Source organism: Mesoplodon mirus (assembly GCF_964341445.2).
Source record: "Mesoplodon mirus genome assembly, chromosome: 9".
Taxonomy (NCBI): Eukaryota; Metazoa; Chordata; class Mammalia; order Artiodactyla; family Ziphiidae; genus Mesoplodon; species Mesoplodon mirus.
This window is the reverse complement of record NC_138985.1, coordinates 35,631,911-35,659,524: the sequence shown is the minus strand read 5'-3', so window position 1 is coordinate 35,659,524 and position 27,614 is coordinate 35,631,911. Positions and strand designations below refer to the sequence as shown.

Below are 27,614 nucleotides of genomic sequence, written 5' to 3'. Positions count from 1 at the left end.
GGCATCCCTGGGAGAACGCACGGCGCGCCTCGGGCTGGTGCAACGTCACGCCGACCTCTGCCGCTGCAGGCTTGCCCCGCACTCCGTGCCCCTCCTTCCCGCCCGGCCTGAGTGAGCCAGAGTCCCCGAAGAGGCTGCTCCTTTAACCCTGTCCTATCTGAGCGAAGAACAGAAGCCCTCCGGCGACCTACACGCAGAGGCGGGGCCAAATCCAAAGCTGAGACCCAGGAGCTGTGAGAACAAAGAAGAGAAAGGGAAACCTCTCCCAGCAGCCTCAGAAGCAGCGGATTAAAGCTCCACAATCAACTTGATGTACCCTGCATCTGCGGAATACATGAATAGACAACACATCATCCCAAATTGAGGAGCCCGGAGTCAGTGCTGTGCCTCTGAGGTGGGAGAGCCAACTTCAGGACACTGGTCCACAAGAGACCTCCCAGCTCCACATAATATCAAACGGCGAAAATCTTCCAGAGATCTCCATCTCAACACCAGCACCCAGCTTCACTCAACGACCAGCAGGCTACAGTGCTGGACACCCTGAGCCAAACAACTAGCAAGACAGGAACACAACGCCACCCATTAGCAGAGAGGTGGCCTAAAATCATAAAAAGTCTGCAGACACCCCAAAACACACCACCAGACGTGGACCTGCCCACCAGAAAGACAAGATCCAGCCTCATCCACCAGAACACAGGCACTAGTCCCCTCCACCAGGAAGCCTACACAACCCACTAAACCAACCTTAGCCACTGGGGACAGACACCAAAAACAACAGGAACTACGAACCTGCAGCCTGCAAAAAGGAGACCCCAAACACAGTAACATAAGCAAAATGAGAAGACAGAAAAACACACAGCAGGAGAAGGAGCAAGATAAAAACCCACCAGACCTAACAAATGAAGAGGTAATAGGCAGTCTACCTGAAAAAGAATTCAGAATAATGATGGTAAAGATGATCCAAGATTCTATTTCCCAGATCCAAAATCTTGGAAATAGAATAGACAAAATGCAAGAAACAGTTAACAAGGACCTAGAAGAACTAAAGATGAATCAAACATCGATTAAAAACACAATACATGAAATAAAAAATACTCTAGATGGGATCAATAGCAGAATAACTGAGGCAGAAGAACGGACAAGTGAGGTGGAAGATAAAATAGTAGAAATAACTGCTGCAGAGCAAAATAAAGAAAAAAGAATGAAAAGAACAGAGGGCAGTCTCAGAGACCTCTGGGACAACATTAAACGCACCAACATTCGAATTATAGGGGTTCCAGAAGAAGAAGAGAAAAAGAAAGGGACTGAGAAAATATTTGAAGAGATTATAGTTGAAAACTTCCCTAATATGGGAAAAGAAATAGTTAATCAAGTCCAGGAGGCACAGAGAGTCCCATACAGAATAAATCCAAGGAGAAATACGCCAAGACACATATTAATCAAACTGTCAAAAATTAAACACAAAGAAATCATATTAAAAGCAGCAAGGCAAAAACAACAAATAACACACAAGGGAATCCCCATCAGGATAACAGCTGATCTCTCAGCAGAAACTCTACAAGCCAGAAGGGAGTGGCAGGACATACTTAAAGTGATGAAGGAGAAAAACCTGCAACCAAGATTACTCTACCCAGCAAGGATCTCATTCAGATTTGATGGAGAAATTAAAACGTTTACAGACAAGCAAAAGCTGAGAGAGTTCAGCACCACCAAACCAGCTTTACAACAAATGCTAAAGGAACTTCTCTAGGCAAGAAACACAACAGAAGTAAAAGACCTACAATAATGAACCCAAAACAATTAAGAAAATGGGAATAGGAACATACATATCGATAATTACCTTAAATGTAAATGGACTAAATGCTCCCACCAAAAGACACAGAGTGGCTGAATGGATACAAAAACAAGACCCATCTATATGCTGTCTACAAGAGACCCACTTCAGACCTAGAGACACATACAGACTGAAAGTAAGGGGATGGAAAAAGATATTCCATGCAAATGGAAACCAAAAGAAAGCTGGAGTAGCAATTCTCATATCAGACAAAATAGACTTTAAAATAAGGACTACTAGAAGAGACAAAGAAGGACACTACATAATGATCAAGGGATCGATCCAAGAAGAAGATATAACAATTGTAAATATTTATGCACCCAACATAGGAGCACCTCAATACATAAGGCAAATACTAACAGCCATAAAAGGAGAAATCGACAGTAACACAATCATAGTAGGGGACTTTAACACCCCACTTTCACCAATGGACAGATCATCCAAAATGAAAATAAATAAGGAAACACAAGCTTTAAATGATACATTAAACAAGATGGACTTAATTGATATTTATAGGACATTCCATCCAAAAACAACAGAATACACATTTTTCTCAAGTGCTCATGGAACATTCTCCAGGATAGATCATATCTTGGGTCACAAATCAAGCCTTGGTAAATTTAAGAAAATTGAAATTGTATCAAGTATCTTTTCCGACCACAATGCTATGAGACTAGATATCAATTACAGGAAAAGAGCTGTAAAAAATACAAACACATGGAGGCTAAACAATACACTACTTAATAACGAAGTGATCACTGAAGAAATCAAAGAGGAAATTAAAAAATACCTAGAAACAAATGACAATGGAGACACGACGACCCAAAACCTATGGGATGCAGCAAAAGCAGTTCTAAGAGGGAAGTTTATAGCAATACAATCCCACCTTAAGAAACAGGAAACATCTCGAATAAACAACCTAACCTTGCACCTAAAGCAATTAGAGAAAGAAGAACAAAAACATCCCAAAGTTAGCAGAAGGAAAGAAATCATAAAAATCAGATCAGAAATAAATGAAAAAGAAATGAAGGAAACGATAGCAAAGATCAATAAAACTAAAAGCTGGTTCTTTGAGAAGATAAACAAAATTGATAAACCATTAGCCAGACTCATCAAGAAAAAAAGGGAGAAGACTCAAATCAATAGAATTAGAAATGAAAAAGGAGAAGTAACAACTGACACTACAGAAATACAAAAGATCATGAGAGATTACTATAAGCAACTCTATGCCAATAAAATGGACAACCTGGAAGAAATGGACAAATTCTTAGAAATGCACAACCTGCCGAGACTGAATCAGGAAGAAATAGAAAATATGAACAGACCAATCACAAGCACTGAAATTGAAACTGTGATAAAAAATCTTCCAACAAACAAAAGCCCAGGACCAGATGGCTTCACAGGCGAATTCTATCAAGCATTTAGAGAAGAGCTAACACCTATCCTTCTGAAACTCTTCCAAAATATAGCAGAGGGAGGAACACTCCCAAACTCATTCTACGAGGCCACCATCACCTTGATACCAAAACCAGGCAAGGATGTCACAAAGAAAGAAAACTACAGGGCAATATCACTGATGAACATAGATGCAAAAATCCTCAACAAAATACTAGCAAACAGAATCCAACAGCACATTAAAAGGATCATACACCATGATCAAGTGGGGTTTATTCCAGGAATGCAAGGATTCTTCAATATACGCAAATCAATCAACGTGATACACCATATTAACAAATTGAAGGAGAAAAACCATATGATCATCTCAATAGATGCAGAGAAAGCTTTCGACAAAATTCAACACCCATTTATGATAAAAACCCTGCAGAAAGTAGGCATAGAGGGAACTTTCCTCAACATAATAAAGGCCATATATGACATACCCACAGCCAGCATCGTCCTCAATGGTGAAAAACTGAAACCATTTCCACTAAGATCAGGAACAAGACAAGGTTGCCCACTCTCACCACTCTTATTCAACCTAGTTTTGGAAGTTTTAGCCACAGCAATCAGAGAAGAAAAGGAAATAAAAGGAATCCAAATCGGAAAAGAAGAAGTAAAGCTGTCACTGTTTGCAGATGACATGATACTATACATAGAGAATCCTAAAGATGCTACCAGAAAACTACTAGAGTTAATCAATGAATTTGGTAAAGTTGCAGGATACAAAATTAATGCACAGAAATCTCTGGCATTCCTATATACTGATGATGAAAAATCTGAAAGTGAAATCAAGGAAACACTCCCATTTACCATTGCAACAAAAAGAATAAAATATCTAGGAATAAACCTACCTAAGGAGACAAAAGACCTGTATGCAGAAAATTATAAGACACTGATGAAAGAAATTAAAGATGATACAAATAGATGGAGAGATGTACCATGTTCTTGGATTGGAAGAATCAACGTTGTGAAAATGACTCTACTACCCAAAGCAATCTACAGGTTCAATGCAATCCCTATCAAACTACCACTGGCATTTTTCACAGAACTAGAACAAAAAATTTCACAATTTGTATGGAAACACAAAAGACCCCGAATAGCCAAAGCAATCTTGAGAACGAAAAATGGAGCTGGAGGAATCAGGCTCCCTGACTTCAGACTATACTACAAAGCTACAGTAATCAAGACAGTATGGTACTGGCACAAAAACAGAAAGATAGATCAATGGAACAGGATAGAAAGCCCAGAGTTAAACCCACGGACATATGGTCACCTTATCTTTGATAAAGGAGGCAGGAATGTACAGTGGAGAAAGGACAGCCTCTTCAATAAGTGGTGCTGGGAAAACTGGACAGGGACATGTAAAAGTATGAGATTAGATCACTCCCTAACACCATACACAAAAATAAGCTCAAAATGGATTAAAGACCTAAATGTAAGGCCAGACACTATCAAACTCTTAGAGGAAAACATAGGCAGAACACTCTATGACATAAATCACAGCAAGATCCTTTTTGACCCACCTCCTAGAGAAATGGAAATAAAGACAAAAATAAACACATGGGACCTAATGAAACTTCAAAGCTTTTGCACAGCAAAGGAAACCATAAACAAGACCAAAAGACAACCCTCAGAATGGGAGAAAATATTTGCAAATGAAGCAACTGACAAAGGATTAATCTCCAAAATTTATAAGCAGCTCATGCAGCTCAATAACAAAAAAACAAACAACCCAATCCAAAAATGGGCAGAAGACCTAAATAGACATTTCTCCACAGAAGATATACAGAGTGCCAACAAACACATGAAAGGATGCTCAACATCTTTACTCATTAGAGAAATGCAAATCAAAACTACCATGAGATATCATCTCACACCAGTCAGAATGGCCATCATCAAAAAATCTAGAAACAACAAATGCTGGAGAGGGTGTGGAAAAAAGGGAACACTCTTGCACTGCTGGTGGGAATGTGAATTGGTACAGCCGCTATGGAGAACGGTATGGAGGTTCCTTAAAAAACTACAAATAGAACTACCATATGACCCAGCAATCCCACTACTGGGCATATACCCTGAGAAAACCATAATTCAAAAAGAGACATGTACCAAAATGTTCATAGCAGCCCTATTTACAATAGCCCGGAGCTGGAAACAACCTAAGTGTCCATCATCGGATGAATGGATAAAGAAGATGTGGCACATATATACAATGGAATATTACTCAGCCATAAAAAGAAATGAAATTGAGCTATTTGTAATGAGGTGGATAGACCTAGAGTCTGTCATACAGAGTGAAGTAAGTCAGAAAGAGAAAGACAAATACTGTATGCTAACACATATATATGGAATTTAAGAAAAAAAAATGTCATGAAGAACATAGGGGTAAGACAGGAATAAAGACACAGACCTACTAGAGAATGGACTTGAGGATATGGGGAGGGGGAAGGGTAAGCTGTGACAAAGTGAAAGAGCGGCATGGACATATATACACTACCAAACGTGAGGTAGATAGCTAGTGGGAAGCAGCCGCATAGCACAGGGAGATCAGCTCGGTACTTTGTGACCGCCTGGAGGGGTGGGATAGGGAGGGTGGGAGGGAGACGCAAAAGGGAGGGGATATGGAAACATATGTATATGTATAACTGATTAAATTTGTTATAAAGCAAAAAAATAAAATAAGTTAAAAAAAAAAAAAAAAAAAAAAGAATGAGAGTTGGTGCCTCAGTGCTGTCCAGGCTCTGAAGATGTGATGTTTCTGCTTCTTGGCCACGCTCTCCTCCTGTCTCTCCTGGACCTTACTCCTTCAATTATTTACCTGTTCTTATATTTTTAATCTCTCCTGCTTTATCTCTGGGTTTCTTAACCTCAGTACTGTTGACATTTGGAGTAAGTCCAGGTTGGAGCAGAGGGTGTCCTGTGCCATTGTAGGATGTTTAGCTGTATCCCTGGCTTCTATCCAATACACTCCAGTAGAATGCTACCCCTGAGTCATGACAATCAAAAAGTCTCCAGACACTGTCAGATACCCGCTGGGAGGCAGAATTACCTCAGGTCAGACCACTGTGTCTAGCCCATCATTTTATAAGCAGGATACAGACCTCTCATTTAAAAAGTCCCACCATAAACATATATCTACTTGGTGCCACCACATCCCTGCTTCTTCCCCTGGGATCAGTCACCTTGGAAGAGTAGCCAAAGCCCATTTTCCCCACTTTCTCACTTTCCATTTATTTCTTAGTTTTTAATATCTTTTAAAATGTAATATGTGATACATAAAAGATATAAATAATGTAAATATGTTAGAAAGCATAATAATAAAATAAATACATATGAACTCACCACCCATCTCAAGAATGAAAATATCACCATTCCCACTGCAGATGCAGCTACCTTTTGTCTCCTGCCTCTTTGCCTCCTCATGCTTCCTGCTGCCTAGAAGCAATTAACTATGCTGAATTTTGTTTATTTTTCTGTTTTTCAAAAGTTTTAAAAATTATTTTGTCATAACGAGTGTTTTCCTATACAGTATATTGTTTAATGTTACTTCTTTTGAGCTATGTAAAAGTGATACACAATAGTATGTTGTAGTGTCCTGGGGCTGCTTTTGTGTTTTGTTTTATTCAGTATTAGTTATTAGAGTCAGTCGTGTTACTTGTAGCTCGACTTCCTTTGTAGGGCTAGAAGAGTGAATTAGGAACACAAATTAGATTTCTAGGTTCGCATCCTGGCTCTGCATTTATAGCATTGGGTAAATTCCTTAATCCTTTTATTCTTTTACTTCCTCACTTGTTAAAGGGGACATATTAGGCCTCTCCAAGGATGAAACTGAATTAATGTATGCAAAGGACCAAGAACCGTGCTTGACACACATGTATAAGCTATGTATAAGCTATCTGTAAACTCCTGTTATTCACTTTGGTTTGTATGTAATATGTTCCATCATATGAAGCCATCAGACAGCTTAATGCTCACTCTCCCATTACCAGGGGTACTCCTCTGCCTGACTTCTTCTACCTCCCTCCTTGTAAGTGAACGTACTCTTTCTCCTTTTATGAAACGCCATTCCATCTGCACACGCTCTGCATTCCAGTCTATTGACATTTCTCAAGGACTGGTTATCTTCTATCTTTTCTACATTATTGTTTTCTTTACAAAATCGTCAACAAATAGGGCTTTGTATATGGGTTCTCAACTTTTATATAGGTCATGGATCCATTTGGCAGTCTGGTGAAGCCTATGCACCCTAAATGCATTAAATAAATATGTAGGATTACAAAGTAAAATATTGAAAAAAGTTATTAAAATATAACTACGTTGAAATACAACTATCATTATATAAAAATAACAATTTCTAATATGAAAACATGTAGCTTCTTTATTAATATTAAATAAGAAGTCTTAGCAATAGTTCTCATAAGTACCATAATTTCAAATTGATGGTGAGTGTTAATAATATTTTGAGATACCTGCAGCAACTCTAAGTTAATATTAAAATATTTGTTATTTATCTTGGTTATTAAGCCACAGATACTATTAATAATACTGAGGTTAGTTTTCTACATTTATAAGATAGAAAAGCTAAATTTCAGTTAGAGGTTAGTGCAAATAATAATGTAATTTTTTTTCCAATCAAAGTTGGTACATTCCTTGAATTCTTTTCTCAGGCCCTAGTTAAGAACTCCTGCTCTACAATTTTCATCTTAGAAAGCATTTATTAAAATTTTGAGTAAAAATAAACATAAATTTCTCAGTTTAGCTGTGATAGGTCCTCAGGATCTACTCTTGTCTACCTTTTTGGTTTAATCTCCACTTGTTCACACCAATACATTGGCAGTCGGAGCACTTCTTTTTGCACTTTTTCTCTCAGCTTTATTGAGATATAATTGACATACAACACTGTGTATGTTTAAGGTGTATAACATGTTGATTTGATACACTTGTATATTGCAAAATGACCACCACCACAGCTTTACCTAACACCTCTGTCACATCATATGATTCTCATCTTTTTTGTAGTGAGAACATTTAAGATCTACTTTCTTAGCAACTTTCAAGATATTATACAGTATTAACTATAATCACCATGCTGCACTTTAGGTCCCCAGAGCTTATGTCTTATAACTAGACGTTTTTACCCTTTGATCAACATCTTCTCATCTCCACCCATCCCCCCCCCCCACCAATCCTGCCTCTGGTAACTACCATTCTACTCTTTGTTCCAATGGAGTCAGCTTTTTTAGATTCCACATATAAGCGGTACCATACAGTATTTGTCTTTCTCTGTCTGACTTATTTCACTTACCATAATGCCCTCAAGTATTATTCATATCGTTCTAAATGGCAGGATATCCTTCTTTCTCCTGGCTGAATAATATTTCACCATGTGTATTTTTGTATGTATGTGTGTGTGTATATATACATACCACATTTTTTTTAATCCATTCATCCCTTGATGGACAGAGGTTGTTTGCATACCTTGGCTACTGTGAATAATTCTGCAGTGAATATGGGTGTGCAGAATATCTCTTTGACATTCAGTTTTCATTTCCTTTGGATATATATATCCAGAAGTAGCATTGCTGGATCATATGGTAGTTCTATTTTTAAATTTTTTGAGGAAACTCCATGTTGTTTTCTGTCGTAGCTGCACCAATTTACATTCCCACCAACAATGCTCAAGGGTTCCATTTTCTTTGCATCCTTGCCAACACTTGTTATCTTTTGATTTGTTTGATAATAGCCTTTCAAACCGGTGTGAGGTACTAGCTCATTGTGGTTTTGATTTTTATTTTCCTGATACATAGTGATGTCAGTCACCTCTATTTGCTCTTTAATACTTCTTTATCCTTACATTTTCCTTCTTTGGACTAGCCTTCACACATACCCAATTTTTGCTTTTGTTGCTTTAGCTATTTCCTTCCTCCTCTAAACTAGAATTGGAAAAGGTTCTCCCAGCCCTTCCTTATCCCTTGGTTTGATTTTGATTCCCATGTTGTATTAAAATTGGCTGTTTACTTATCAGTGTACTTTGTCAGTTGGATCCTTAAGAGTAGGTACTAAGTTGTATTCATCTTTGAAGATGTAGGCACGCAAGGAATATAGACACTAAAAAGATGAAAGTGTCTGTTTCTAATATTGACATCGTCCAATAAATCTGTTCTCTTCAGTGTCTGCCCTCTTGCGAATCCCATTGTACTTATTGTAGAACCACTTTCAAACTAATTTTGTCTGCCTTCCACCCTCCCCCTCCCCAAGCACGTACCCACTTCCCCACTGGCAAACAGAGTAAGGAGCCTGTTTATAGTATGGTAATAGTTTTTACTTTGGATGAACGTTAATAATACCTAAGGATCTTGTAAATGTCTATGCCTTGGCCTTTCCTCCAGAATAAAATGAGGAATAAGTAGTATTTTTTAAAACTCTCCAAGCTGATTGTAATGTACACTTAAAATTATGATATACTAGAGTATTATATGTCCTTGCAAGCCCTAGGAAATACTATTCCTACATACAGGGCTAAATAAATAATTGTCTTATATATACAGTTGACCCTTGAACAACACAGGGGGTTAGGGGTGCTGACCCCCAAGAAGTTGAAAATCCAGGTATAACTTTACAGTTGGCCACCCATATCCACAGTTACATGTCCGCAGATTCAACCAACGTCAGCGGATGGTGTAGTACTGTAGTGCATATTCACTGAAAAAAATCTGCATGTTAAGTGGACCCTCGCAGTTCAGACCCACATTGTTCAAGGATCAACTGTAATAATCAGAACTTACATCATGATACACACATAGGATTGATTTTTCCCATGCAATTTTGAGATAGATAAGAACTTACCATTTAATAGATTTACTGTATTATATTAGTTTTTTTTGATACTGACTTTGCTTTATAAATTAATTCATAGCATTTCCCAGGCTATGTAATGATACCTTCACACTGAAATTCTGCTCTCTTGTATCTAGGTCACATTCCTAAAAAACCCTTGACCCTCACTCAAAAATGGAAAAGTCAACCCTGGTGGTAAATCATGCTCTTCAGTGTAAAAATTCTACCCTTATTATTCCATTTGTTTTACCTCATATGAGAACCTCCTACCTGCCAAAAAAAAAGGTTTCTTCTGCTCTCTTAAAAAGTCTCTAAAATCCACAGATAATATGAGACTTAGATTAAACTCTGACCTCATCAGGAACTTTCTAAGAAATATTTTTTAAAACATTTTTTTTTTTTCTTTTCACCTTTCTCTAAAGCCTTTTGGTACAAAAAGGTTTGGACTGAGCTAGAGGAAATCATTATTTGGGTGAAAAACTGGAAGTATCTTGAGACTCTGATCATAATGTGACAATAGCAGGACATTAGTATAGATCAGAAGACTTGGAAAGGGAAAGACAAACCTGTGCTGGTGGTCAGTTTTCACTTGATTTTCCTGTTTTCTTGTACAGCCTACATCTGTATCTGTCTCTTGAAATAAGCATTTATTTATGATGAAGCCCCAAGGTCTCTAATGGGATAGGACTATAGCCACAAGAATTCAAAGCTATCCATGTTTAAATTGGGTTTTTTTTTTTTTTGGCCGCACTGCATGGCATGCAGAACTTCCCTGATCAGGGATCAAACCCATGCCCCCTGCACTGGAAGCACGGAGTCTTAACTGCTGGACCACCGGGAAAGTCAAAAATCTTCATTAAATTTCCTTTCAGTAACTACTTAATTTTAAAATTATCATTTTGTATTGAGGAAGAACTTCCAATCTAGATCATTTGAAAAGGAATGTACCTGTTTCTTCTCATATCCTCCACCCCCAATTTATTTATAATTAGTGCAATATCAAGATGTGGCCAAAAGAGATAATGAAAGTTTATTATGTTATTATTAAATTCTCTAGTTAGCAGCTGTACACTCAGCAATATTAAATGTTATTTTTACATGATGCATAGTTGTTTGAACTTCAGTCTGGTGAAATTTAATTTGAGTTAAATCTAAGGGGATTTAAATATATGCATGCAAAATTAATGAGTTAAGTTTTTTTTAGCGTTAAACATGTAATTCATAAAAAACTAAATATGTATCTTAAAAATATGATCAAGAGGGCTTTCCTGGTGGCGCAGTGGTTGAGAGTCTGCCTGCCGATGCAGGGGACACGGGTTCGTACCCCAGTTCGGGAAGATCCCACATGCCGCAGAGCGGCTAGGCCCACAAGCCATGGCTGCTGATCCTGCGCGTCCAGAGCCTGTGCTCCACAACAGTGAGAGGCTCGCGTACTGCAAAATATAATATATATATATATATATATATATATATATATATATATATGATCAAGAAAGGGAAGCAGAGGAATAAATCCAAAATATCCTGGTATATTGCTAGCATTTAAGGAGCATTTAAGAGTAAAATTTACACAATTATTGAGTAATTAAAGCAATTCTTAAAAAGAGGATTTAAAAAAACTTTTCCTGTGACTCTAAAATATTTCAATAAAGTATGATAATATTTCAAAATGGTGAATAATAATATTAATTAGTAAACCAAAACTAGTAATGATTTAAAAATCCCTCTAGATATTACACAAAGTAAAGCTTTTTTCATATAGCACCTAACAATTATTGAAAACATTTTTGTGCTGTTTTCTGTATTCCATGAGAAAAATTTATTTCCTAACTCATATTTATCAGGTTTATTTGTATTACCATAAAGAAGCATTAGCCATGGTACCTTTATTTGTGTTTCTTTATTGGTTGAAAGTTTGTCTTCATTCTTTCTGATAAACATTTCATTTCTAGAATGAGATATAATGGATCAACAGCTACATTTTTTTTTGATATTTGACCGAAAGAGCCAACAAATTATTTTTTGTTTTATTTTAACTTATTTCCATTTGCAGATATTATAAGATCTTTTGAAAAGTAGCAGAATGTAATAGCAAAGAACACGTTTTATAGCCAGATTGCCTGAACTCCCATATCTGGTCCAGCACTTAGGAGATGAGTGATCTTCTTCAGCTTATTCCATAACTCTATTTCTCAGTTTTCTCATCTGTAAAAGAGAGATAATCATAATACTTATCTCACAGCTTTTATAAGACAATTTATTGACTTATTAGTTGCCTAGGCCAGTGCCTGAAACATAGTATTATCCAAATATTTGCTATCATGGTTATTATCTAAACAAGACATAGAATCAGCACATGATTCCTGTGTGCTGCCATTTCTAACTGAGGTAGAAGAGTACTGCATATTTTTAGAGACGATTCAACTAAGTTCCAGAAACAGTCATGGAGGTACGAAGTATGCAGAGATGAATAAAACAGTCCCTACCCTAAAATATTTCCAGTGCGATGGAGAAGATACATACATACACATCTGTCACAGGTAGCACAATTTGAATAGAACTATAACAAAGGCCCAAGTAAAATGCTAAGAAAGTATATAGAAGCTGGGAGTTGGGGTTTCCTGGAGGAGATATAATTTAAAATTGGACTTTGAATCGTAGATGGAATTTTGATTCACTCCAATAGGTAGTGGGAACAGAGAGAGTACAGGGAAGAAGGTCAGACATTTTAGAGCACTTTGAAATAATGACTTGGCTGAAGTAGATAGGTGAGGTCGGGGCATGTGGGTATCAACAGGGTAGAGTGAGAGTTAAGGATGGAAATGGGGTTTAGACCAGATCCTGAAGAATACTGACTGCTGTGCTGTTGAAACTTAATCTTGCAGGCAATGCAGGAGCCAGTGGGAGAGTCTGAATACGTGTATAACACAATCAGAATGGTAGTTCAGCATGATTGCTTTAGCAGCAGCATGCTGGGTAAATGGAAGGAAGAGGAGAATAGGGCCATGAGGCCAGTAAGTAGCAGTTAGAACTTAAAACCAGGTTCACTTGTCTTAGACGCCTAAGGTCTTTCCACCACGTCACGGCGTTGAGAACCAGGCCGCTGCTCTGGTGTGAACTCCGTGTCTCCCGAGGTGGTCTTCAGTGTACTGTTAGTTCTGCCTTTTGTCATGAGGTGTCTGTGTCCTCTTGGTTCTTATTCCCTTTGCATGACTAGCGTTTACCTTCGTAATGGTTAAGAGACTAGTGGAACAGTTAGTGGTTGGTGACAGTAGTGGAGGAAAACCACTGACAAGTGCGAGAAGGAACTGTCTCCCCCTTGTTAGCTTAACGGCAAAGTTGAGTGCCCCACGAGGCTCCAGTATTCAACCACAGGTCAGGGACTAACTTGTCCGTCTCCTATCGACATAGCCCCTTGCAATCTGTGCACATTTGAGAAATACTGAGATTCCTGAAAAACAAATCAAAATTATTCTCAGGGAGGTAGCAATACTAGTTTGAGGTATAAAATCTTCTTTTCTTTTTTCATTTCATGAAGAAATCAAAAGTGGAAATGTTTGTTTATTTAAGCTGTATATTATAGGACTTCATAAAACATTCCATATTTAGTAATAAATATTCACTTTAACAAATTTTCACCCCTGGCTTTCTCCAAGTTTCTAAATTTCAGCTTTTTTTTCCTAAAATTACTCTCACCACTATTATTTTAAGGTAAAGTTACACTACTTAATTTGGATATCTCTAAATATAACTCAGTCACTTCTGTTTGTAAAAATATTTATACTTTTCTCATTTACTCAACTTTACTGAATCCAAGGTGAAAAAAATGCTTGAATTTTAGAATTTAATTTTTTTTAAGTGAGAGGCATTAAAATCTAATTTGCATATAAAATGGCAAATGGTATTTCACATTAATGATGGCAATTTAGTAAATTTCATCCATTAAAAAGGGCATACACAAGGCCAAAAATGTTTGTGTCATAATAATAGTGTTCTAATTCAAAAGCTTTGGATTATGAACATTTCAAGAACAAATCTTGTCTATAGTCCAAAAGATTATAATTCTGGTATACAAACGACTTGAATAATGACAGCCATTGTAATTAAGTATAAAAGCATAAGCAGTAAGGATAACATGTGTCAGGTTAAAACTACCATTTATAAACCATTAGGCCTCTTTTAATGTGTTATACTCAATCTATTTTCTTGATTTTAATGACATTTATAGGACCTTTAATTAAAATATACATTGATGGACACTGGTACTATATATAGATATAAAATATATAAAGAAAAACTAAAATATAAGCAAACATTTTTCATTAGAATAATAGAATTAGGTAGAGAATATTAGATGAAGTTATAATAGTGTCTTAATCACTTAAATGTATTCCAAGGAAGAGAGATTTATATTACCTGGATCATTTTATTTAATTTTTTTTAAATAAAAAAGGAAATAATGTTTTTTAGACAGTTAAATTATTGTTTCTTTGTTCATTTGTTTTTGCTCTCCAAAATCTCTGAGTGTCCTAACATCTTGTAACAATAGAATGGTTAAATCCTTAATCCTGGTGTAATTAGGAGACTCAATAGGGAGTCCGGGAAAGAATTACTTTGTAATTTAATTTTTATTTTATTTTATTGTTCTCCTTTGAGATATGCAAGAATAGTAAATGGCCTGTTAAAGTGCATTGGAACAATTAAATTATACTGTAGGAGTATTGTGATGAAATGATGTGTATTTAACCTTCTGCTTTTTGTACCTTTCTTGGTGCAGAGAATTTGGAGATGTCATTACACCCTGTTGCTTAACTGCCTTTAAAAATGTTTTATGCAGAACAAATAACCTAATTTTATGGGGTTTTGTTGATGCTACTCTGGAGCAGAACAAAAAGGCATCCTTACTGCCAAAACAAATGAGGAAAATCATTTCCCTTACTGTCTTGGCAGAACATTTGTACATGATGGCTTTAAAATAACTTTTGATTTCCAGTGAGATCATTCTCTTATCTTTTCTCACCTGAATGGACCTTTGAATGCAGTCCTGAGCCTGTTAAATTTTGTTAAAAAAAAAAAAAAAGAAAGAAAGAAACCAAAGCAAACTAATGTATAAACAACAACAAAAGCAAAACTTGAATAAATATATAATGACATTGTTCATTGTTCACTTTAGTGGTGAGTGTACATAATTTAATCTTCTACCTCTCTCCCTTCCATGGACCCAGAGTGATCTGGTTAATACCCTTTTCTCTGCCCTCAGAAACCCTGCCAGTCTTGCAAACTTGCTAAATCCTGCAGGATTTCCTCCCTGATTAGACTGGAAAGTGTTACTTGTCTCATTTATTTGACACTGTTTGCAACATTTTCATGTCAGTGAATCTGTATCTCAAACTTTATTGTAGGATCCTTTACTGAATTGACTTTTTGAAGAATGTGATAAAGAAATGTTGACTGATACAAGTCTGCCCATAGACAATGAATGAGCAGTGATTGCATTTAAGGCCTCGTGCCAGGTAGGCATTTTAGGGCTGTGGAAATAAGTCACTGCCTTGCCCTCTGTAACTTATAGCCCTAATAAGAGAACTAAAATTGAGTACACATATCATTATAGTCATAGATAGAAAAAGTAAGAAAAGCAATATAGAGGATCAAAGGAAGGAGACATATTATCTGTTGAAAAAGTTAATCAGGAAATGTCTTCTAAGACATGCCTGAAATAATGATTTCATTATTTCTAGAGCAACTGCCACTATTAGGTTTGCTGCTAGAAACAACACGTGTTTTGGCAATCCTAGAAAAGCCATGTATTGTCTTCGCCACCACATAATATATGATCTTTTGTTTGTGTCAAGAACTGTGAAGGGTCTGAAATTTTACCTTGCTTTTAAGACAACACGTTAGCCTGTCTTAGTTTCATTGATGCTGGCAGAAGACAACGGCTGGGCAAGAGACAGAGGACTCTGTCACTCACAGGACAGCAGACAGCATGAGCCTCGTGTTTCCATCTTGTCTTTCCCTCCTCAAGTCCTATAGGGGATGGGCAAAGCAGCCTAAGTAGACACTGTACACACAGTGAATTTGTATCATACCCACTTTACCAACCTCCAGCTCAGAAAACTCCCAGTCTTACAAGGGATTTGCTAGCAAAGCTGTCCAACCTTTGCCCAGAGGGAGACATTATCTTTATTATCCTGGTCAGGAAACAAATCTTCTATTTGCCCTAAAGGGAGATTCTATCTCTGTCTTCCAAGGCTCTTTGAAAAGATAATGTGGAACAAAGGCTGTCAATAAAGTATAGGAATCCTCTAGAGAATTGCCCCCCAGACAATATGTTCAAATAGTCCCTGAAATAATCCTTATGAAGCAATGATTGAGGAGAATGAGGTAATACTTGAGGTTGTTCTATTGTCTGGATACTATTTCAACATTGAAAAGCTGAACTTTGGTATATTTTTCCAAGGAATTAGTTATCTAATACTTTGAAATTGTAGAACTACAGTTTAAAGAAGTCACCGTTTTACATAATGATGAAAAATGAATAAAAAAAGATGCTAATATTCTAAGAAGAAAAACCCTGCATCTCCTAAATTAAAGGTGTTAAGAATATAAAAGCATTATTCTGCTCTACTGATGAGGTATTCTCCGATTTATTCATGTCAATAAGCAAATTAGTCATGAAAATCTTTCCAGTGATGGATGATCCTAAAATGAATTTGTATTTTGAATTTGTATTTACACACACATATACATTCTAGCATATCCTTTTGAATAATTTATGCATTCACAGTAAAATTATAATTCCAAAACCAAATTGAATCTCAAATTAGAATGAGTTTTAGAAATCATCTGAGAAAACCTACTGCTCAGTGCCTGAATTTTTTCCAGAATAAAGGATCAGTGAAGTTTATAAATTCTACAGCTTCACTTCCAGGATCCTATTGTCAAGTGGTGTTGGTAACCTCCCTCAGGCTGATGTTAAGCCTGAGGTTGAACCTGACATTGTCTTATTTATGTGATATCTTTCCTGAATCATATATAATCCACTGATAGATCTACTGCTATAATGAAGAACATTGATTCTAGGGTATTCTATGTGTGCTTTGGACTTTTTAGTTGGTTTTCTTTTATGTCCCTACTTTTTTCCTTTTGTCTTTTTTCTATGTTGCAACATAACAAAAAGAGCTTGTGTTTTTATTTAAAGGTTTATATACTGCACTATGAAAGCAAAGGAACACATGAATGCTGAATATTGTTAGTTAGAAACTTTAGGGGGCTCATTACACTAATAATAACATCGAAGTAATGTCATATACCTATAGTTCAAACCATAGAGTGCTTACTCCTATGATAATAAATTTAGAGTCATAAAAGGATCATCATAATCAAATGCTATTGTCACCACTTTTATAAATCCCCAATATTTTTCATGTATCAGGGCCTGGATTTGACTATGTAATGTGTGAGTTAAGTGACAAACCTCTTCCCCATCTAGCATATACATGCCTAATCTGATACTGTATGGGACACAGCTTTTTTAAAAATCTTAAATTTTGACCATATTTGGAATTCAAACATGTATATCAGATTTCAAAAACTAAAATGCCTACAGGGGCCACTTAGGTAAAAGAAAAGTCTGAAGAGAATCAGAGAGTGCCTGTCCCATTGAAAGAAGACTTCAGACTCAACTCCAGAAGAATGGTGCCACATAGGAAGGCATGCCTGTTGCTTGCCTTTTAGATTTTTCTAGAGACACCAGAAATCTAGATTTTTATGCAAAATGTCTCACTTTTGAATGTTGGGCAGTAGTTTAAAAATAATTAAACAGTCCTCACTAAATAAAAATATCTTCAATCAGCAGCATGTAGTATGTAGTTCAATAACCAGAAAGTCCTTCCAGACTAGCAGAGCACAGGATAGGATGGTGGTGGGTGGAAGAAGGGGAGACATCAGGGAGAGATAATAGAGACCTTTAGGGAACAAACTGCCTTAGATAGGAAGACAGTTGGTCTTATTGGCACAGGTGGAGCAATATAGTCTAATATATATGACCATTGATACCGGCTAGTAGGATGCTGTAGCTGAACTCTTCTTAATCCAGGACCTGAGGCTCTTAATCATCCTGAGGAGAAAAAGGCTATTTTTAGAAATATTAATAATGTCTTAAGAGACCCAGTCTACTCTACTGGGAAATTTCTACTCATTCACCAAAATGTTCACTTGAGAATGGAAGATGATTGCCTACAAAAAGAAGGGAGCCAAAGCAATGTCCATGTAGCCTGGCTCTAAGCAGCCGTAGAAGCAGGAGAGGAAGAGAGAACATCTTAGGAGTCCTGTACACCAGGGCACGTGGATCCAAGTCACAGGTCTTTGGAGGCTATGAACAAAAAACTGTAGGGGGTTCTGGTGAAAGTCAGCATGGCTCAAAATAGAATTCATCATTGCTGACCAGCAGAGCCCATGAAGATGATACATTAGCGTGAGAAGGTGATCCCATGGAATTCAGAAAGAGACACAAGAAAGGGAGCCGGTTGAGCTTTTTTGGTCGGGGGAGGGGGACTGATTGATCCAGCAGGTGAGGGGATAAGCTATTAACTGGGAGGCTTTTAGATCTTGAGGCACAGGAAACAATTAAGAACTTACCAGTTGCTACAATTACTTAAGGGAATTGTATACCTTGGTTCCCATCCATAGATCTGCACTGTAGAGTTGGACAGAGAAATATGCATTTTTTTAAAAAAGAAGCTCCCAAATAATACTTAGGTAAAGTTCTGGTAAGGATTAAATTAAATGTTGAATCTGAAGTGCTCAGTACAGAAGTTAGAAAGCTGACAATGCCAAGTGTCAGTGAGGATTGCTGGTAGAGTATAAACATGTCACCATTCTGGAGAGCAACCTGACACCACAGGAAAACATTAAATGTATGCTTTGCTAAGACCCAGTAATTCTGCTCCTGGTTATACGTACCAGTGGTATTCTTATACAGATCCCAGAGGGCCGTGTACAAAGATGTGCTGCTGCTTTTTTTGGGTGGGGGGGGTAGTGGTTCTTGTCAATAAAGTACTTTATTAAAACAAAACAGACTTGTGGTAAGAAGCCTTTTCCCAAAGTAGCTTATACACCATCACTTCTGGTGTAGTCACTGCAACTGAAATGAGCTGTTCATGGAGATCATAAGCATTAAAATGATTCCTCTAGGTTTTATTGGGAGAAGATGTGCCGATGTTTGCTGTGGTGGAGATTTGGAGACAATTTGGGTGCCCTCATTGGGAGAGTAGAAGAGGGAATATGGGGGATCCATACCCCAAATATTACAAAGCAGTTAGAAACAACAGACTGTATGTATACATAGGGCTTTGTGGAGGGGTCTTCAAAACCCAGTTCTTAGTATAAAAGATGAGAAAGACTTTACATAAATTAAAATATACCATTTACACAAATTAAAAAATGCACAAAAAGCAATATACACTTTATAAGAACATATTCAAACAACAAAAAAACTGTTAGTCTTCCCAGGGGCAATTTACAGTGATTGCCTCCTGGAGGGATGCAGGGAGAACATGGAGGGGGGAAGGGAAGGAAATAAATAGATAATTAAAATAAGAGAGGGACCTTTTAAGACCAATGATAATAATGAGCCTTCAGTTGCATAGTATAACACGCTCAAACCTCTGCACATGAGTTTATAAAGTAGAAGAAAGAAAAACTAAAGTTCTTGCCACGCTGTCTGGCACATGGTGTGATTAATCTATCATTTAAGCAAAAAGAGGAACAGAAACAGTCTGAGAAAAGAAAAGCATAGAGAAAACCATTTCTTTCATTCCAAAGGAAAAAAAAAATTTCACAGTTAAACATTTGTGGAATTAGATTTAAAAAGTACTTAATGATTTCTGCCTGTGGTCCCAGCAAAGTGCTAGGCACTACTTGAGATGAAAAAGAGGTATTTAATATATTCTGTCTTCAATGAAGAAACCAACAAATTTGAAATATAATGAAAATTTCCTGAAATCCAGTGGGAAACTGGTAGAGTTAAATAATGTTTTAAAAATAATCAAAGATGTTTGTGGTGTATTATGAAGTGATACATTATAAACAGAGGATGAATTATAAATTCATTCATTATAAATCCTTTCGTTCTTTTGTGCACAAATGTTATTGAGAGTCCACCACACCAGGTTCAGTGTTAAGTGGTAAAAATGCAAAGGGAACTTAAGGAGGTTCCTGGCCTTTGGAGGGCAGACAAGTTCAGGAGAGAGATTGGACAGCAGAGGTCACAGCAGGTTAAATGCAGAGCAGTGCTGGTTGAAGTATGGGTGGCCTCTAAAGGCCTGAGACTTGAGATGAACCTTCAGAAAGATTAAAAAAATAATAATAAAGTTTAGCATAAAATAAAAGCTAAAAGATAAGTGTCTTAATTTGGCAAATAATGCCATAAAGAAGATAAAGTCTTGCTTGATCTTCTCAAAGAAGGAAGTAGAACCAACAAAAATAGAACAAAATAAAATGTATTGAATTGCTGAAAAAAAATGAAATGGTTTTTCAGTGTGGTTTATTTTTATATGCAGTTGCATAACAGTCCATTATCTTTTATTCCAGATACACTGGCCAAGTACAGCAGTAAAAACAGAAGAATGCATAATGAAAGGAAAAGATGCCGTGAGTATTATTCATTGTAAATTAAACAAATCATCAATTATAGTCATGGTCAGTGACAAAGGACTGAATCTCTAGCCTTTTATTTGCTCCTAAAAAGCATATATGCAATTCATTTCAAGAATAAATATCTATCTCTCCATATATCTATAGATATATATATTGATATGTACATATATATATGCACACATACATACATGTATATATACACGTATACACATGCACATATGATATATACATGTACATTTTGTATATATATAATTAAAAATTAATTTCAGTGTAGAGATAGAGTAGGGCACCAAGGTACCATTAGATCTTGGTTTTATTTTGTCTTATAATATTTTAGTCAACTCAGATTTATAAATTCCTTCTAGTCAGGCTTATCTCCTATGTATTGGGGAGAAAAATAATTTCAGGTAATTTCTTATTTTGAGGAAAAGCTAAGCACTGTCTTTGTGATATTTCATCTCACCCTGATTAGTAAATTAGAAACAAATGAAGAAACTAAAGGAGAAAAAACAAAAAACTTGAAAGAAGATGGCAAAGGCAATAAACATGCTTTATATATTCCACATGTTTTGAAGATGTCTCCTACTGAACGAATCAATATTCTATCTCTCCATAACTTCCCTGCAGCCTGTGAAAGGGAAGAGGTGGTCCAGCAGTAGCGGCCCTGCCGTAGTTGCTAACACACGAGTACGCGGGTGAAAGAATTTTTCACGTGCTAGGAGTAGCTGGCCGATGACACAATTCACAGCTTTGGAGGAAGGCATGCACAGCTCCTTTTGAAAGTTAACTCATCCTTTTTTTCAGTAAGAAAAAAATACCATGTAGAAATCTAACACACATTATACCAACTCCTGATTCTTGCAGCAACTGGGTAACAGCCAAGGGATGAGTCAAGACATTCTTGCTGCCTTAGTCTACAGCGTGATGCTGAGTAATTGAACACATTCAGAGGCTGTGTCAATCTAAGCCCACCCGAGCCAAAATGTGGTCTAATTGGCTTACTCAAGATGTGACAGTTTCAAGACATGAGAAGCAGGTGCTTATAGCAATATGAAAATAGGATATTAGATTTTTCCCAACTATACGGGTCATATAGAGACTAGGATGCTGCATGAAGGGGAAATTAAAGGGATAAGTCTATCAGTGTGCCCCAGATAATCGGTTCAGTAGTGTGTTACTTGTTCTTACCAAGGGAATGCTATATTCTGAATCACTTACGATGAGATAGTTCTGCTGGCTTTTTCATCCTAATACTGTTGTATGAGAGAATTTAAAAGTCAGAATCTGACCTTATAAAACATAATATATACTGACTATTGCATGTACTGTCAAAGTGATATTTAGAAATAAAAGGGTTTAGTATTTCTCTTATAATTTAAATGAACTAGCAGTACCTGATTTGCCAACAAGGTATTTGCTAAAATTAATTTAGTGAAGTTAGTCTGAAGTAATTTTAAACTTTTTTTCATTCAGCATACTCACCTAATGACTGATCTACTAAAAGTTTGTTACACATGGAGTGTGTATCAGGTACTGGGTTTGATTAACTACAGAATACAAAGATGTGCAAAATCAAGATTCTGTCCTTGATAAGATTACAGTTGAATCCATTAGGGGCAAACTAGAGCTCTGGGGCCAAATGTGACCTGCCATAAATGAAGTTTTGTTGGAACACTTCCATATACATTCATTGTTCTGTTGTCAACGGCTGCTTTTATGCTATAGCTGCAGAAGTAAATAGTTGCAGCAGAGACCAGATGGCCCGTCAAAGTAATTATATTTACTCTCTGGTCCTTTATAGAAAAAGTTTGCTGATCTCAGTACTGTAATCTTATAGTGATAGGTATAAAATGTTATTTTTATCATTTAGCTTTCTATCTGTTTACTTGAAAATTCTCTATGAAAGTACTTTATATGAATTTATGAGTTTGAAGATATAAGACTTATTTTCCCAAACATCAAAACTCTGTAGTGCCCTAAGGTCTGCATATGTTCCCTTAAGGGTAATGAAGCTTTTTCTAGTTATTTGTTTTCTGACTTTATGCTGATTCATTGTTTATATGAAATTTTAAAAAAATAACAGGTTTGGGAAGAATTTAATTATTTAGTGAAACATATTGCCATGTAAATCTTTATACCTGGATAAATTTCTGAACAGTGCTTTTTTTTTAAATTCCTCGTGTACTAGAATACATGAAAATGATACACTCGCATTGTTAAATGTAATTCATACATTGCTGTATTGGTCACCTCTGTCTCTTCTTCCACTGGTCCTTGTCTTCTTTTCATCTGCCCCCTTTGCCTTCTCTAACCAAACGCGGATTATACATGAGATTTCTAGGGCTCGGAAAAGCAAAAATCAAAAAAGAACTAAACATAGTCATTACACTAACCAATTTCTTTTTTTTTTTTCCTGCTTTAGAGTGAGTGTGCAAATTATGTTCGGGTTTTGCATCACTATAATAGGACGCACCTTCTGACCTGTGGTACTGGCGCTTTTGACCCACTTTGTGCCTTCATCAGAGTTGGATACCATTTAGAGGTATGATGATTTCCTTCATTGCTCTCAATGAATTATCAAAAGTAATGCTTAAAAGAACTTTGTTTTAAAAGAGAGGTTGTGGCATTTCTTCCTACAAAAGAGAAAAGCATTTGTGATCTTCTGATTAAGCTTGCTTGAGTCAGATAAGCAATCTCTCTGGGGCTTTAAAATTCTTGCCAGCGACAAAATCTGTGAACCAATTAATTCTTTATGTATTCATTCACTGAAGAATTTCATTTACTTAATTTGTCCGGTTAAAAATATTTCTTAATATCAAACTGTGTTCTCTGTTGTCTTCTTATATAAAATTTTATCGGTGTAAGTGCCAAACTAGAATGAATATGTATATATATGAACATATATATACAAGCATATATGAAAATAAATTTATATAAATAAAATTACTACATGCAGTATTTTTTAAAAGACATGCAAGGCTTGCTAATCCTGTAATGACTCCTTTTCTTGGCCAGGTGAGGTGGGAGAGGTAGAGTTGGGCTGGGGGGAGATTGCAAACTGACTTAAGATAAACTTTACTTGATGAGAGCTATACATGTCCTCCCCTGAGACCCCACCACTAGATGGTATGGTATCATGAAAGCAAATCCCAACTGAATTCTGCCACATACAACACATTATATATACTAACAAGCAGGCTTGACATTCAGTCATATAAGCAGTTTCAACAAACTGAGTAAACTCTCAGCTTTGGTTTATTTAGGCACATTTTCAAGCACCTTACATCACAGTTTCACTGTGAATAAACATACTAAACAATATACTGATGTCAGGATCTGTTACCTTCCCTTGTGGTCAGAAGGCAGAATCCTGCATCAAGATGGGACACGTTCTACACATGTGGACCTTCTTTTTTTTTAATATTTTTTCCATTGTGGTTTATCACAGGATATTGAATATAGTTCCCTGTGCTATAGAGTAGGACCTTGTGGTTGATCCGTCCTGTATAGAATAGCTTACATCTGCTACTCCCTTGATTCTTGGACCCCATTTATGAAAGGGCAGCAGTGACTATAAAATATTTTCAGCCACCACATATGAAGAGCAACATTCATTTCACTAGTGAAAAATTATTTCTGATCTTCCTGATACTAGTTAACACGCAGGTGCACACATAATTAGCAGTATCTGAAGTGCTCACTCTAGCTGCCTTTGGAGAGTGCCCCTGATTGAGGCACTTCAGCTGTTAAGCATCCTTACAGGCAGGATTTTTGATTAGCATATTTTAAATGTTAACTAACCACCCCTAGTTGTAGATTAACGTTAAGTAGCATACACAAACACATCACAGTATATCTACTAAATTATTTTAAAGAAACAATGCAGGTAATATAATAGGAGAATATTAGAAGGCAAGTAAGTCCAGTGCAAAGTCAGAATATTTACATATATACAAATATACAAAGTATACATATGTATATGCATATGTACATATGTGTATACAAACACACAGGTATACATATATACAAAGTCAGAATATATACAACTTGTGATGCAGATTTATTGGTGACAGATCCTCTCAGTTTTCATTTATCTGAAAACGCCTTCATTTCATTTATTTTTGAAGGGTATTTTCCCTGGATATAGAATTCTGGGTTAACTTTTTTTTTTTCTTTAAGCGTCTCAGAAATGCCTTATTGTTGGCTAATCTCTTTCTCATGTAGATTTAAGTTTCATTCATGCTGGTATTATCCTGTTTGTAACTGCTTTATCTTTCAGGATTTTATCTTTGGTTTTCAGTAGTTTCTCTATACTGTGCCTATGTGTGTGTGGTGGCAGTGTTGGAGAGATTGATATTTATATTTCTTGGGATACTAAGATTTTTGGATACAGAGTATATGTTTTACACCAAATTTTTGGCCATTGTTTTTTCCAAATAATATCTCTGCCTCATTCTTTCTTTCCTCTCCTTCAGGGACTCATAGACAGATAGATAGATAGATAGATAGACAGACAGACTGACTGACTTTTGGGCAGTGTCCCACAGATCACCATGATTCTGTTCATTCTTATTCAATCTTTTTTTCCTCTGTTTTTCAAGTTGGATAAATACCTTTGATTTATTTTCCCTTTCTTCTGACATCTCCCATATGCTGTTAAGCCCACTCCATTAATGGTCCATGTAAATATTGTACTTTGCAGTTCTAGAACTTTCATTTTGTATATTTTCCATTTCTATCCTGAGTGCTCCCCCATATTTTTATTTATTATGACTCTATTTTCCTTTAAACTTTGGACATATTTTAATAGCAGTTTTAAAATCCCTGTGTGCTAATTTTAACATCTGGGTTACTTTAGGTTTGCATTGACTGTTTTTTCTCTTGACGATGAATCATATTTTCTTGTTTCTTTGCATGTCTAGTAATTTTTATTTTGTACTGGACACTATAGATTATTACTTTAATTCTTGATTCTGAACTCTGTTACCTTTGAAGAGAGTCTGTTTTTATTCTAGCAGACAGTTTACTTGGCTGGATCCACACTCAAAACTACCTTGCAATGGGCAGCATCCACGCATCTCTTGTAACTTTCCAGCCACTGCTTTTCAGGGTCTGCTTGCACATGCAGTTCAGGTGTCAGCTAAGGACTTGGGAAAGAGTATATACACAGATCTCAGGGCGCCTCCTTCAGTTTCTGGATATGCCTTCTCACTTTTAAGTTGATCTGGATTTCTGTCCTATGCCTTTCCAAGCTAGAAGGTCTCTAGCTTTCTGCTTGAGTTCTAGCCATTCCTCCCCACATGAATTAGGACATTCCTTGAGTGAAAAACTCTCCAGTCTTTGTCTCCTCTTACTGAATCCACTGCCTTCAAATAATATTTTTTGTACTTTTTTACTTAGTTAATCATCATTATCTGTGGGAGTTAGTTCAGTACAAGCCTCATTGTCATTAGTAGACGTGGAGCTCCATGTCATTCACCTTCATATACATAATGTTGAATATTTTTATCATGTAATTATCTTAATATTAGGTCTGATTAAAAACATATTTTGAAAAAGATTCTGTGTGTGTCATAAAAGGAATATGTGGTCAGATGATAATAAGGGCAGTGAGAGATTTATTCCCAAAACTCCATTTGGAGGCTTGGTAAAATTTCATATGAGGGAATGAAAAATTACAAATTGTTATAGGCAAGGAAAATGTTTAAAAAACACAGAGATAGGCACATATGGAATAGGTTCACAGACATTAGTTGGTTGGGAAACAGCAGAAGATAAAGCTGGGGCAAATTGGTGGAGGATGTTGATGCTAGACAGTGGCATTCTGTAGGTATTTCTAAAAACAGCATGGAGACTAGGAAAGAGGTTGAGCAGAGTGTTTGATTGACATGTCATTAGTAATATTTAGCATTGATTCAAGCAGAGAGGGATGAAAGGCAGAGAGAAATTAAAGGGAACTATTATAAGAGTCTTAGTGAGAGATCATGAGGATATTTGAGTGTTGTCACAATAGCAAAGGAAAGGAAGTGTGGAGCTGATGTGAGAAGCCACTCAGCAGGAGTTTATATAACTTAACATTTTATTGGATGTTGCTGATGAAAAGGAATCAAAAAACAATTCCAATTTTATTTGTTGATGATTGGGAAGAAAAAGTCTAACAGCAAGAAGAAACTAAGAAGATAAGAGTATGTTTCTGTGAGAACATAAAAAATGCTCAGTGTTTCTCAGTTATAACTGTTTTATTTCCATGTACAGTTATATGAAATATTGATCCTGCAGCTAGGATAGGGTGTTATCAGAATAGGTTGAATTATTGAACCCTAGGGAGTTAATGGTCCCTGAAGGAGTCTCTCCTTTCTGTTTTTCTCTCTATCCCTCCTTCTCTATCTTATTTTTTTCTCTTGCTTTCCTTCTCTGCCATTCACTTTATCAAAGTAACTTGGAAAATGCCATTATTTAGGTGACAGTAGAATGTTTAGGGAATATCAATGTAAACAGACTGAGCAGACATAGTAGTATAAGGCAAATCATGTCAGTGCAAATTAGAATCACACTTGTAAGAGTGAAAGGAAAAAAATTAATAATAGACAACATTATCAGTGCTACAGAGAGGGCAGTTTTGGTAAAGGGATGAGAATTTAGAATGTAGGAGATGAAGAAGTGACTGAATTGTGATAAAGGCAATAATATTGCCTATTCAATCCAGAAATAGAATTGTTAAGGAAAAGAAATATGGAGAAGGATATAAAAAGTGTAGGAGCGTTGAAAGGTTTTTCTTAGGATAGTAGGTGGGGAAACTTAAGTTATTTATTGAACAAGAAGATATGATCACTTTCCTTCTTGGAGT

At 36.4% G+C, this 27,614-nt stretch overlaps 1 protein-coding gene across 1 annotated transcript in view; it reads left to right on the top strand.

The window, feature by feature from the left end:
- SEMA3E (semaphorin 3E) overlaps nt 1-27,614 on the top strand; it is a 273,154-nt gene that overhangs the window by 158,347 nt on the left and 87,193 nt on the right. Inside the window, exons 3-4 of the mRNA XM_082632907.1 lie at nt 20,702-20,761; nt 23,190-23,309. Coding sequence (XP_082489033.1) covers nt 20,702-20,761; nt 23,190-23,309 — 180 coding nt within the window. The remainder of the gene's footprint in view (nt 1-20,701; nt 20,762-23,189; nt 23,310-27,614) is intronic.